Source organism: Macaca nemestrina, chromosome 8 (genome assembly GCF_043159975.1).
Source record: "Macaca nemestrina isolate mMacNem1 chromosome 8, mMacNem.hap1, whole genome shotgun sequence".
Taxonomy (NCBI): Eukaryota; Metazoa; Chordata; class Mammalia; order Primates; family Cercopithecidae; genus Macaca; species Macaca nemestrina.
The window spans coordinates 4,602,423-4,614,652 of record NC_092132.1 but is presented as its reverse complement, the minus strand read 5'-3'; the positions used below and the strand labels follow the sequence as shown (position 1 = coordinate 4,614,652).

At 39.2% G+C, this 12,230-nt stretch overlaps 1 protein-coding gene across 36 annotated transcripts in view; it reads right to left on the bottom strand.

Moving 5' to 3' along the window:
* LOC105488506 (protein tyrosine kinase 2) overlaps positions 1-12,230 on the bottom strand; it is a 357,242-nt gene that overhangs the window by 64,227 nt on the left and 280,785 nt on the right. For all 36 annotated transcript variants that reach the window (XR_011606671.1, XM_071067741.1, XM_071067734.1 and 33 more), the window contains one exon: positions 11,850-12,054. Coding sequence is in view for 35 of the 36 variants with exons in the window: in XM_071067741.1 (XP_070923842.1) it covers positions 11,850-12,054 (205 nt within the window). In the remaining variant the exon portion in view is untranslated. The remainder of the gene's footprint in view (positions 1-11,849; positions 12,055-12,230) is intronic.

Sequence of the window (12,230 nt, the reverse complement as noted above, 5' to 3'; positions counted from 1 at the left end):
GACAACTGGGAAGCAAGTTCCTTCAATCTCACTAGTTCATTCTCATACCCAAAATAGCATGTCAAAATGCTTCTGAGAAACCATAATTTGCTGCTCAGAGGAACCAAGAATATAAATAACTCATAAAAAATATCTGTTTTTACAATGGGAAGACTAGTCCATAGATGGAGTAAGAGGGCACAAGGAGACAGTACTGAACTTTTCTCTTTACAGCTGCTGAAGAATCCAGAGTAACAAACTAGAATGTGCAGAGTATCAAGGAGGTCAAATTGAAGCATATTTTCCCAAACTATAAATATTTTTAGTAGCAATACATTCCATCTGAAAGCTCTTAGCTGCCTAATGTGAACTGGCAACAAATGAGCCCTCATGTTTTTTCCCAGAATGGTGGTTTCCAAGTCTCAAACTTGCAAATAGATGGAACAATGAAAGCTGAGACTTGTCATTTAACAAACATTAGCACAACGATAATTACACTTTGTTGATCCACGTGCACCACTAAGGAACAGAATCCTGAAGAGGGGAAAGGAGTGCTTTATTTAGTGTTAGTTTTATTTTTTACTTCTCTTACTTTAAAATAAAATCATTGAAGTGATCAATTCACAGTAAAAGGACATAAAAACAGGTGGTCTGATTTTCTTCTTCTGGCCTGCAACACTCCCTATACAACTTGATGGTGAGCAAGAAAGCGGTCCTTCATTTCCAGTATGGAGCTAAGACACAAAAGTACAGCTCCAATAAAGACAATTTTCAGAAGTAGAAAAGGCCAATTGATTCTAAGTGTTTGAGTTCTTCAAGCTGTCCCAGAAGAAGCAACGGATAGATATCGAAGCTGCTTCTCTGGTGAGTTATGCAATCCCAGAGGAGATCTTGCCTACTTGAACCTGTTTTCTCATTTATAAGTAAAAATCACAGTCTACCCTATCTATTGTTAGAATGGAGAAATAACATATGTATTAATGAAAAATTAGTAAACTTCTAAGTAAATGTTAATTAGCTCTGTACTTTTACCTGCCTTATTTACCGCTAGGAAAGAACTGTGCTTTTGTCTTCATTTCTGTACTATTTTCCCTGAGACTGACTGTACTACTAATTTTTCTCTTTGCAAATACAAAACATTTCTCCTTTTAAATGTAATAAATACTTTTTGCTTTATTAAATGCAGGAAGAAAAACTTATTTAAAAAGATTGAATTTTGATACTTAAACAAAGGAATCACGTAAAACAAAGGATCTGTTTTACGATCCTGATCATAAAATTTGCTTTGGACATAAAATCAGTCTGGGTTTGCAATTATTTAAGTTAATCTGGAAAACACCCAGAGAAAGAGCAGCAATAAATTTGAAGGAAAAAAAGTCAAGCGGGAACTGGCTTGTTTTGGCAAGTTCACGGGAATACCGGTTTTGAAACATGATCTCTTATAATTAGCCAAAGCTGCCTCACTACAAAGGAATGGAATTGACCTTTTAAAACCAAACCAAACCAAACCAAACCAAACTAAACCCTACCATCTTTGCAGAAAACAAGTCTGAGGCTTGAGATGAAGCTAGGGATGGTATACCTGGAAGTAGCTGACCTAGTGGCTAAAGGTCATGATCACAGCATTGCTGCTTATGCCTCTGCTCTTTTTCTCTTTTCTCATAAGCAGTAATGCTGGAGATTATGGCCTTTAGTCACCAGTGGTAGACTGGAAATTCAGTTTCATGGATATATTGAAATCACATTTCTCTCTTATTGTTTCTCCAACTGCAGTAAATAAAGCCTTTGTTTGGTTATTGTGCTATATCGATCTCAAAATTATTTTTAAAAAACCCTGATATCCGCTAAGATTGTTTTATTTTTTTCTATTTTTTGAATTGGGATTGTGGTCTGTCACCCAGGCTGGAGTGCAGTGGCTCGATCATGGCTCACTGCAGCCTCGGCCTCTTGGACTCACGTGATCCTCCCATCTCAGTCTCCTGAGCTGCTGAGACTACAGGCATGAGCCTCCGCAAATGTTACTTTAAAATGCTGACATCTTTTTCTGTTTCTGCTACGTGTGAGTAGCTCTTATTTGACCAACCTTTTGCAGATAGGAACTATATACTCTGGATGTAAGAAACAACTATGACAGCATGGGAGAGCAACCACAGGCAGCCAGATTCTGGAGGGAGCTGTCATGAGAAGGAAGAGAATGGCACTGGGTGGGTCCCCACTTTCTAATGGCCGTTAGTGAGAAGGCAGGCGCCAGTGTTATTGGCTTGAACAACCAGAGAAATGAGTTTGGAGCAACCACAGCTAGCATAAAGGTAACCGGAAAAAAGGGAAGGGAGAAATCCCAGAATGAAGACAGCCAGGGAAGAAGTGTTTCAAATTCTGAGTATATATTCTAAATAAATCTCTGCTGATCCTAGAAGCATGCACACAGTGCAGACTCCAAGCTGCCTAGCTAAGGCTAAAATAATTGAACAGAGATTTGCACTGCTGCTCACAGTGGAAAGAAGTTCTGCTACCTACCCATCAGCCACAATGTCTAGGATATAATCTAACACTTCTTGATATACAAAAAAACATAAAAATGTGACCCATTCTCAAGAGAAAAAAAAATTTAAAGGAGACTGATTCTACAGATGACTCAGATGTTGAAATTAGCAAGGATTTAAAAGAAGCTATTATATTCAATAGCATAAAAGAAAATTTATTCATAATGAATTACAGGAAATGTCAGCAGAGAAATACAAAAAAAAAAAAAAAGAGCCAGACAGAAATTCTATTACCAAAAAATACAGTATATGAAATAAAATCTCCATTGGATGAAGTGATCAGTAGATAGGGATGATAGAAAAGGAGTTAGAGTACCTGAAGGTGAGTGAATAAAAATGATCCAATCTGAAGCAGGGAAGGTCAGGAATGGGGAGAGGAGGAAGAGCAAGGGAAAGAGAAGGTGACAATGAGAGCTTCTGGGACTTGGCCTGAAGGACACCATCAGAAGTCTTAACACACATGCAACTGGAATCTCAGAAGAAGAGAAGGAAAACAGAACAGAAAAATATATCTGAAGAAATAATGATCTAAGTTTTTCTAAATTTTATAAAGGATATGTTTATAGATTCAACCTTTTGAATCAGCAAATCCTAAACACAATTGACATTAAGAAAACCACACCCAAGCACATCCTACTTAAACTGTTGAAAAATCAAAGAAAGAAAATCATGGAAGCTGCCAGAGAAAAATGACACACTGCATACAAAGTAACAATTGTATGACCAGTGACTTCTCATTAAACATAACAGGGCAGAAGACAGTAAAAGAACATCTTTAAGGTGCTGGGAAAAAAAAAATTACAACTCTGTTAACCTGAAATTCCTGTCAACAAAGTTAAGTTCAGCTCATTTTTAGATAATATACAACTAATAGAATTCACCACCAACTGATGTGCACCACAAGAAATGCTAAAAAAATTCTTCATCTGATGGGAAACCAAATGGAAATAAGTTCTTCAAGAAGAATGGAGCACTGTACGAAGTTAAATATAGAAGAGTTTCCTTACTTTCTTTAAAATGGTATTCAAGACAAAAATCATAATCATTTGTGAGGTTAATGGCATATGTGAGTGTAACATACATGACAACTTCAGCATAATGGACCAAGGTAGCGGTGGTAAATGGACATTCCTGATGGCAAAGTTTCTATATTTTATATGAAGTACAATGATTAACTCTAAGTAAACTATGAAAAGTTAAGATGTATAGTGTAATTTCCAGAGCAAGCACTAAAAACATAATACAAAAGGTATTGCTAAAATGCAAGTCTGAGAAAAAATTAAGGCAGAGAAAGAGAGGTAGATGTTAAGTTATTGGTTTCAAAGTGCCAAATTGTGCACTTTGGCAAATTGTGCAAAGACAGTACTACGATAGAGATGTGTGGGTGAGACCCAATGAGGGGTAAGAATTATTGTTAGATATGAAGCAGCTAAGATATAATTTTCAGTAGAAACAATTTACATTTTACATTAAATTCCTATTAAATTCAGATTTGCAGTTTGCTTTTTATCACTGGGAGGACTGAGGGCCAAAACAGAACACAAACAAACTCCTAAAGTTCACACGTTGTGAACATTTTAACTGTACATAGCTATAATTGTGAAACAGATTACTCTTCTAGATAATATCTAGACCCAACAGCATAGCAATGCAAAAAAAAAAAAAAAAAAACAAACTGGTATAATGACTAAAGAGGAATTGAGACACCACCTTTGAAAGGAATTTTGGAAGCAAATACAAAATCACTTAAAAAAAACACACAGTAGTACAAGCAATTTCATGTCATTAATCAAACCTAGGACTTCTAATTTAAAATTCACGTTGTGGGATAAGTGAAGAATCCAAAACAGGTTAAACATGTTTAAGATGCTGTTCACAGATTAATACTTTAAAATTCAAGTATCTTGGTATTCTTATTATCTGAATAATAAGAATAGCTAACACTCACTCAAAACTCATAAGAACCCTAGAAAGTAGCTACTGAGTAGAAAGAGTACTACACTTTTTAGAAAAGTAGAGAAAGAAGGCCGGGCATGGTGGCTCATGCCTGTAATTCCAGCACCTTTGGAGGCCCAGGAGGGTGGATCACTTCAGGTCAGGAGTTCAGGACCAGCCTGGCCAACACGGTGAAACTCTGTCTCTACTAAAAATACAAAAAAAATTAGCCCGGCACAGTGGTGCACGCCTGTAATCTCAGCTACTTGGGAGGGTGAGGCAAGAGAATTGCTTGAACCAGGGGAGGCGGAGGTTGCAGTGAGCAGAGATTGCACCACAGCACTCCAGCCTGGATGATAGTGCGAGACTCCGTCTCAAAAAAAAAAAAAAAAAAAAGAAAAGAAAAGCTAAAGATGTTTCCCAAGGACGGTAAAGTGGTGGGGTCAGGATTCAAAGTGAGATCTGTCATTCCAAAGCTCATAATTCTGCACAATTCTGTTACTGGTTACCTTAAAATTAAATACAAATAACTATATATTTTTAAGGATGTCTAATTATAACTGATAACTCTTCTGTACTCTAAGATTGCCAGGTCCCTTCTGGATTTTCAAGGAAAGCTTTGTTGTTACTACTACCTACTTCTAAATTAGCTAACACAGTGTGTGTGCTTACCATGAGCAATGGACATGGATTATTTATTTATTTATCTGTTTGTTTGAGACAGAGTCTCGCTTTTGTTGCCCAGGCTGGAGTGCAGTGGCACGATCTCGGCTCACTGCAACCTCTGCCTCCTGAGTTCATGCGATTCTCCTGCCTCAGCCTCCTGAGTAGCTGGGATTCACAGGCATCTGCCACCATGCCTGGCTATTTTTTTGTATTTTTAGTAGAGACGGGGTTTCACCATGTTGGCCAGGTTGGTCTTGAACTCCTGACCTCAGGCCTCGGCCTCCCAAAGTGCTGGGATTACAAGTGTGAGCCACTGAGACTGGCCAGATTATTTATTTAATCTTGAGAATATGGGTAGTATATTTGTGATCTTGCTCTTACAAGGGAGGCTTAGTAACTTGCCAAAGGCCACACAATCTTTTAAACATTCTTTGAAAAATTTTACACGCACACATGCCCATTTACTCTCAAGGTGTTGCTATAATAGCTTGAACTGGCAGTCTCACAGATCAACTGAAATAGTTTGTGTTCCTTAGATGCCTTGCAACTTCACTTAGGTATGATACTGAGAAGTGATATGAGAAAAAAGTAAGAAAATCTGTCTGCACCCATGCTGAGCTAAGCTATAGCCCTGACCAAACATTCTCCCAAAGGCTGGTTTTGTTTGATAAAGTTAAGAAGCAAAACATGACAGCACATGGTTAAGACAAATAACTAGAAATCAAAAACCAAAAGAAACATACACACACAAAATCAAAAACAAAAACCCCCAAACAAAAACCTCCAACACCCCCCAGCTGGAGTGAAAGCTCTGTATACAAGCAGTTCCCAGCAGGCTCTCTGGATGACACTGTGCCATGGTTTGGCTCTGATCTACTTGAAGTCAACTCTAGGTGACTTGTTCAAAACTTCCAAACCTGCTCCCCAATGTATGTGAAATTATTGTGTTCCACAGCAGCAAAATACAACACACTCAAAATATGCCAATAAAACAAGTAACACCAGTAAGAAAATACTTTGAAAGTACACAAGGAAGCCCTGTCCCCCTCAAAGCCTGTGGGTAGGGCCTCTGTGCATCTGCTAATGATGCTGCCATTCCCTTTAAGGACTTCGGTTGATAAACAATGTAAGAAAATCAGCTGCAGGAATTCTCTGTAATAGTATTTTTTTTTCTTTTTCCTTTTTAACTAACCAATATTAACAACCTGCTCACCAGTCCAAATCAAAAAATGGCAGGCACACTTAATGACTTCTAGCCAATAAACATCAAGGCAGTCAGTAAAGCATGACAGCTCATAGCTCAAGCTCTGGACTCAGGTGAATTCCAGCTCTGTGTCCTTCTGTCAGGTGCCTAACCATACAGTTTCAGTCTCCTCATCATCGTAAACTGACGATGAAGATACTACCTCTATGTCCCAGGACTGTGAGGATTAAGGTGAAATAGTGTATAAAAGTTCATGGCACAATGCCTGCCAACAGAAATTGTTCTATAACTACTAGCTATTTCAATGTTATAACTAGAAGAGCTAACTGTAGAGGATGGAGACTTGCTATCAATGCACATGGTACTGGTTCTAAAAATATTCCTAAAGAGCTCAATGATGGAAGACCAGTTCAAAATCAGGGACTGTTTTCCAAGGTGATACTTACAAGACTGGTGTTCTTTAGAACATAAAGCATCAGGTAAATCTGTTTACGTACCACTCACTATATCATCTAATTTATAGAGCAATATTCTTGAGAGCCCCAAATTAGAAGTATACAAATTTTCACCAACAGTAGAATGAACTATAGTATATGCACAAATGGAACACTATACAACAATGAGAATTGAGTATAACTACATGAATAATATGGATTAATCCCACAAACTGTTGAGTAAAATAAATTATATATATATGAAGTAAGTACTGACTGATACCATTTACATCATGTTCAAAAACAAGCAGAACCAATCTATAGTCAAGATAGAGGTTACCCGTGGAGGGTGAACAGTGATTGGAAAGGGGCATGTGGAAGATTTCTGGGATGCTGGTAGTACTTTCATTTTGGATGCTGGTGACACACTGTATCCAACTGGTGGAAATCCAGTAAACTGTCACTTCTTGGTGTGTTTATTAAACACCAATAAAAAGTTTTAAAATATACAAAAATCATAACACAAAATTTTAAAGTGATAATTTTGTTTACTGCCCTAATTTGCCTAAAATATATTTAAGAATTTTAATATTAACCTAAAATATTTTTCTAATCTGAGATAAAGCTGATGTTCTTTTTTAAAATAGTGGTACCAACACCTTAGTCAAGAAGAGTACTGTTGGGACATATTATTTTTGAATATACCTGCAAAAAGGCAAATACTAAAGCTGTTTATTATGGTTTCCCTGTCATAGTACTTCACAAAGAATTAACTGAATTAATCAGCAGTTAAATGCCTTTCTTTTTTTTTTTTTTTTTTTTTGAGACAAAGTCTAGCTCTTGTCTCCCAGGCTGGAGTGCAATGGCGCGATCTCAGCTCACTGCAACCTCTGCCTCCCAGGTTCAAGCGATTCTCTTGCCTCAGCCTCTTGAGTAGCTGGGATCACAGGTACCTGCCACCACGCCCGGCTAATTTTTGTATTTTTAGTAGAGACAGGGTTTCACCATGTTGGCCAGGCTTGTCTCCAACTCCTGACCTCAGGTGATCCGCCCGCCTTGGCCTCCCAAAGTGCTGGGATTACAGGAGTGAGCCACTGCGCCCAGGCAAAAAATACTTAGTGCGCTCACTCAAAAAATACTTAGTGCGCTCTTATAACCTGACAGTCATAAAGCACAAAAATGCTAAAGTATGCATTATAAGAAAATTTCAGTATTGATCAATTAAAGGTATTCCTATTGAGGAATTTTTTATACTTGATAACAGACCACTTGCAGGTTAATCTCATTCTACTTCTCAATGAATTAATACCTATGAATAAACAGGATGTAGGAAGGACAGGTTTCTTGAGTCATAGACATCACCTCATCAAAGTATGACCAAGGTGATTTTCCTATGAGTTTGCCCAAAAGGTTCCATACCAAAAATCACTTCTCAACTAATATAGTCAAAAACAAATATACAAGGCTGGGCATGGTGGCTCATGCCTGCAATCTCAGCACTTTGAAAGGCCAAGGTGGGCAGACTGCTTGAGCTCAGAAGTTTGAGACCAGCCTGGGCAACATGGCGAAACCCCATCTCTACCAAAAATACAGAAAATTAGCTGGGTGTGGTGGTGTGGTGTGCATGCCTGTAGTCTGAGCTACTCGGGAGCTAAGGTGGGGGAATCACTTGAGCATGGGAGGTGGAGGCTGCAGGCAGCAGAGATGGTGCCACTGCACTCCAGCCTGGACAACAGAGGAGATCCCGCCTCAACAAAATAAAATACACACACATACACTCCAGTTAAAGATAAGGGGAATCCCACAGTAATTTGAGTCTACTTGCAAATATTCTTTTGAGCTAGGGAAGGAGAATTCTTTCGAGGTCAAGAAGAAGAATGGGATTTGGGAAACATTTTTAACTACCAAGGTTTTTAACTACCAAAGGGCTATCCAAACTTATTTTTTGTTAAAATCCTGGAAATAATAAAAATTTTGAAAAAATTAGTAACCTATTTAGTTATTGTGATATACTGTTATATGTAAATGTTCAAGTAAGCAATTATATTATATAGTTACATTTTATAATATAAAATGGTGGCCTATTTGGTAGCCCAATTATATATGTTCAAAATGCAAAGTTAAACACCATTTCTAAAACAGAACAACGCAGAATGAATGAATGCTGAATTACCTGTGCTAGTAGTATATAAGAAGATATCCATAAATTATACTACAGGTACATATTTAAAGTAATTATATGTAGTTCTAAAAATATGTATTGGATACTTTTTGGAGATAATTTACCTCAGTGGAGCATTCCTTAATGTTAAGAATCACTCATATGTTCTAAGCCTTGAACTCAGTGCCTGGGTGACCCTTTCTGTATCTAGCTAGCTAGGTTCTGGCCTGGAGGTTCAGGCAACACCGAGGTGAGTATGACCATCCCTGTCCTCAAGGAGCTTCAGTCTAGTAGGGGATGAGACATACTAGACTGTGAGCTCCTCGAGGGCAGGAAAAGTGTTTTAGTCATCTTTGCCCCAGTGACTAGCACCAGGTTCAGCTACTGTAGGTGCTCAACAGTGTTTATCAAACTGAATTGAACACGGGTTGCAGCCATCTACGGCAGCATAGGGTAAGCCTGATAAGAACAAAGAGCTTTGGAGACTCAGAGGATGGAGGCCAGTCGGCTGTGAAGTCACAGAAGACCCAGTGCATGAAAGAAGCCGAGAAAGATGGGTAGGATCTCCCCAAGTGAAGGAGGAGGCATCCTGGGCTGAGAGGAGGGTTAGTTTAGCTACCATGTGTGAAAGGGATGGGAAGACAATCTCAGGCCATAATGTAATGAGGCCTAAATGTTACCGTGGAAGCCTTTAACCAAACATGAAAGGTGACAAAACCCCACTGAAAGTTGTTTTGACCAGAGGAGTTATTTTTCCAGTGACAGTTCAGGAAGACTGACTAAGCTGGTCATGCCAGACAGATGGGAGAAGAGCGCGGGATGGAGGATGGGGGGTGTGCACAAGGAGTGAAGCATGACTCCAAGATGGTGACGAAGATAAAGGCACTATTCCAACCTGGAGGAAGTGAGGAGGAAGGGCTGGCTTAGAGGAGAATGTAACAGCTTTGCTTTCTGGATAAACATGATGCCCAGCCAGCAATTTAAAATGTAAGTTTGGGACTTGAGAAAAGGGCAGGACCAGAACTACAGACAGAGAGAGGTGAGAAGCAAAGCCGTGTGAATGGGTCAGACATCCAGGAAGAGTAATGAGAGAAAATGGGAGAAAGTAAGAGGCTGAGAACAGAGATTCAGTTAATACTCATAGTAATGGTGGAGAGATGGCAAGTCAGTGAGGTAGAAAGAGATGCCAGGAAGGTAGGGTGATAGAACTGGTATCAGAGAGGAACAATGTCAAGGACAGAAACTGTCAAATCCTGAGGAAGGATCAAGGAGGAACAAATAGGAGCAAAACATGCAATAAAGCATGTCCAAAAACCAGCTGTAAAAGTGAGAGAATAGGCAGTTAAGTTATATGAGAATTAATTAAGGAACTGAAGATTTTTGGCTAGAAGAAGCTAAGAGGAGGTAAGGAAGCTGTTTAGAATTACCCTGAAGGCCTATCGTGTGAAAGGCAGAGTAGGGTTGTTCTATGGGGCCTTGAAAAGTAGAACCAGGCCAGCGCGTGAGAGTTATGGGGACGGAGACCAAGAGTGTGGCTGGTCTTTCTGATGTGGTGCTCACTGTATTGTAATAACCGGTGATACCTCGGTCTCCTCCACCAGACTTTAAACTCTCTGGGGGCAGGGATTGGGTCTTGTTCACTGTTGAACCCAAAGAACCTAGCTTAGAATAACAAAGGTGCTTAGCAAACATTTTCAGACTGGATGAATCCTTTGTGCTTCTATCTATGGGTCTTAATTCTTCTTTGAAATATTCTCCTTAAAAGTAATCCTGTCTAGCAGGTTGAACAGCTTGAACATGTGGAGAGAAGGCTGGGCTAGATGGTGAAAGCCTGGATGCTGTAGTTGATGATTTTTAGGAAAAAGACTAAAATACAGCATGAAAAACAAACCCATAAACACTCACGTAAAATCGAGGAAGTCCCCAAGTGTGAAAACAGGTAACACAGCACACACTGAACCATGGTATTGTTTATATAATAAAGCTTCTCATGCCTATGTGTTATATTACAATATCTTGTTTATTACAGTATTAAGTCTCATTCTAGACTCCAATTCAATTCAATTCAACAAATGTTTATTGAGCACTTATATGGTGCCAGATCCTATGCTTGGCACTGCGGCTACAGAAATCAGTAAGACACAATGATGCCCGTCAAGAGCTCTGAGTATAGCTGGGGACACAGACAAGCAAACAAGAACCTCTCCAGGCCAGGCAACAGGGTAGAGTATACACATGCTTCTCTGAGGGATTCAGCACACTAATGTCCCTGCGTGCTTCCTCCAGGGGTTTAACAGTACCTGGCACAAAGTAGGAGCCACAAAACGGCACCTGAACAAGCAATGGATGTTTTAAATATAAAAACAGAAGTATTCAAAAGGTGCCAAAGGAATAACTATCTCTTTCGGGGCAAGGCTGATTAGGAAGGCCTCCTGAAGCAGGTAACATCTGAGCTGGGTTCTGAAAACTGAATAAAAGTTTACAGGTGGCAAAGGTCAGGAAAGGGATTTCTGGGAGTGAAGACAGCATGTGAAAAGGCAGTGAGCTGTGTTAGGAGAATTATAAGTAGGTATTGCTGGATCATAAAGTGTGAGGGAGATAGAGATAGAGGGTTGTGTTAGATGAGATGAGTGAGGTAACTAGGGACTATGTTATTATGGATCTTGCAAGCCATGCTAAGTCAGAAGCTAGGGGAGAGAGATTTGACCATAATTGGAGCTTTATTAAAATTTTAAAGATATAATTTACTTAAGACTCTAGCAAGGTAAAAAGAAATGCAAATCAATTTTAGAAGTAATTGCATTTGAATGAAAAATAGTTCGGCCTTAGACATACTGATATAATGACCTTAAAATGCTATTACTGCAAGGAGGAGAAGCAGCATAATCTGCCCCCACCCCCAGGCCCTCTCTCCCGCCAACTCCTACCTGAGCTGAGCTTTAAGTTCAGTAAACCTGGGCCGCCTGCTGGGGTCATAGGCCCAGCATTTCGTCATAAGGCTGTAGAGGGTAGGAGGACAATTTGGAGGCATTGGTAATCTTTCCCCATTTTCAATTCGACCGATTACATCATTGTTCTTCACTCCTTGAAAAGGCTTCACACCATGCATCAGTATCTCCCACATACACACACCTGTCAAGTGGGAATGAAAACACAACAGTGAGCTCAGTATGAAGAGTGTAACTCCCAGGTTCCAAGAAAATCGTTTTTCTAGGCACTAGAGTACCAGCTGGGAGGTAATGGGCAAGTTATCTACCAAAGCAGCATTATATTCACTCTAGTATAAAATAAGAATAACCTAATGATTT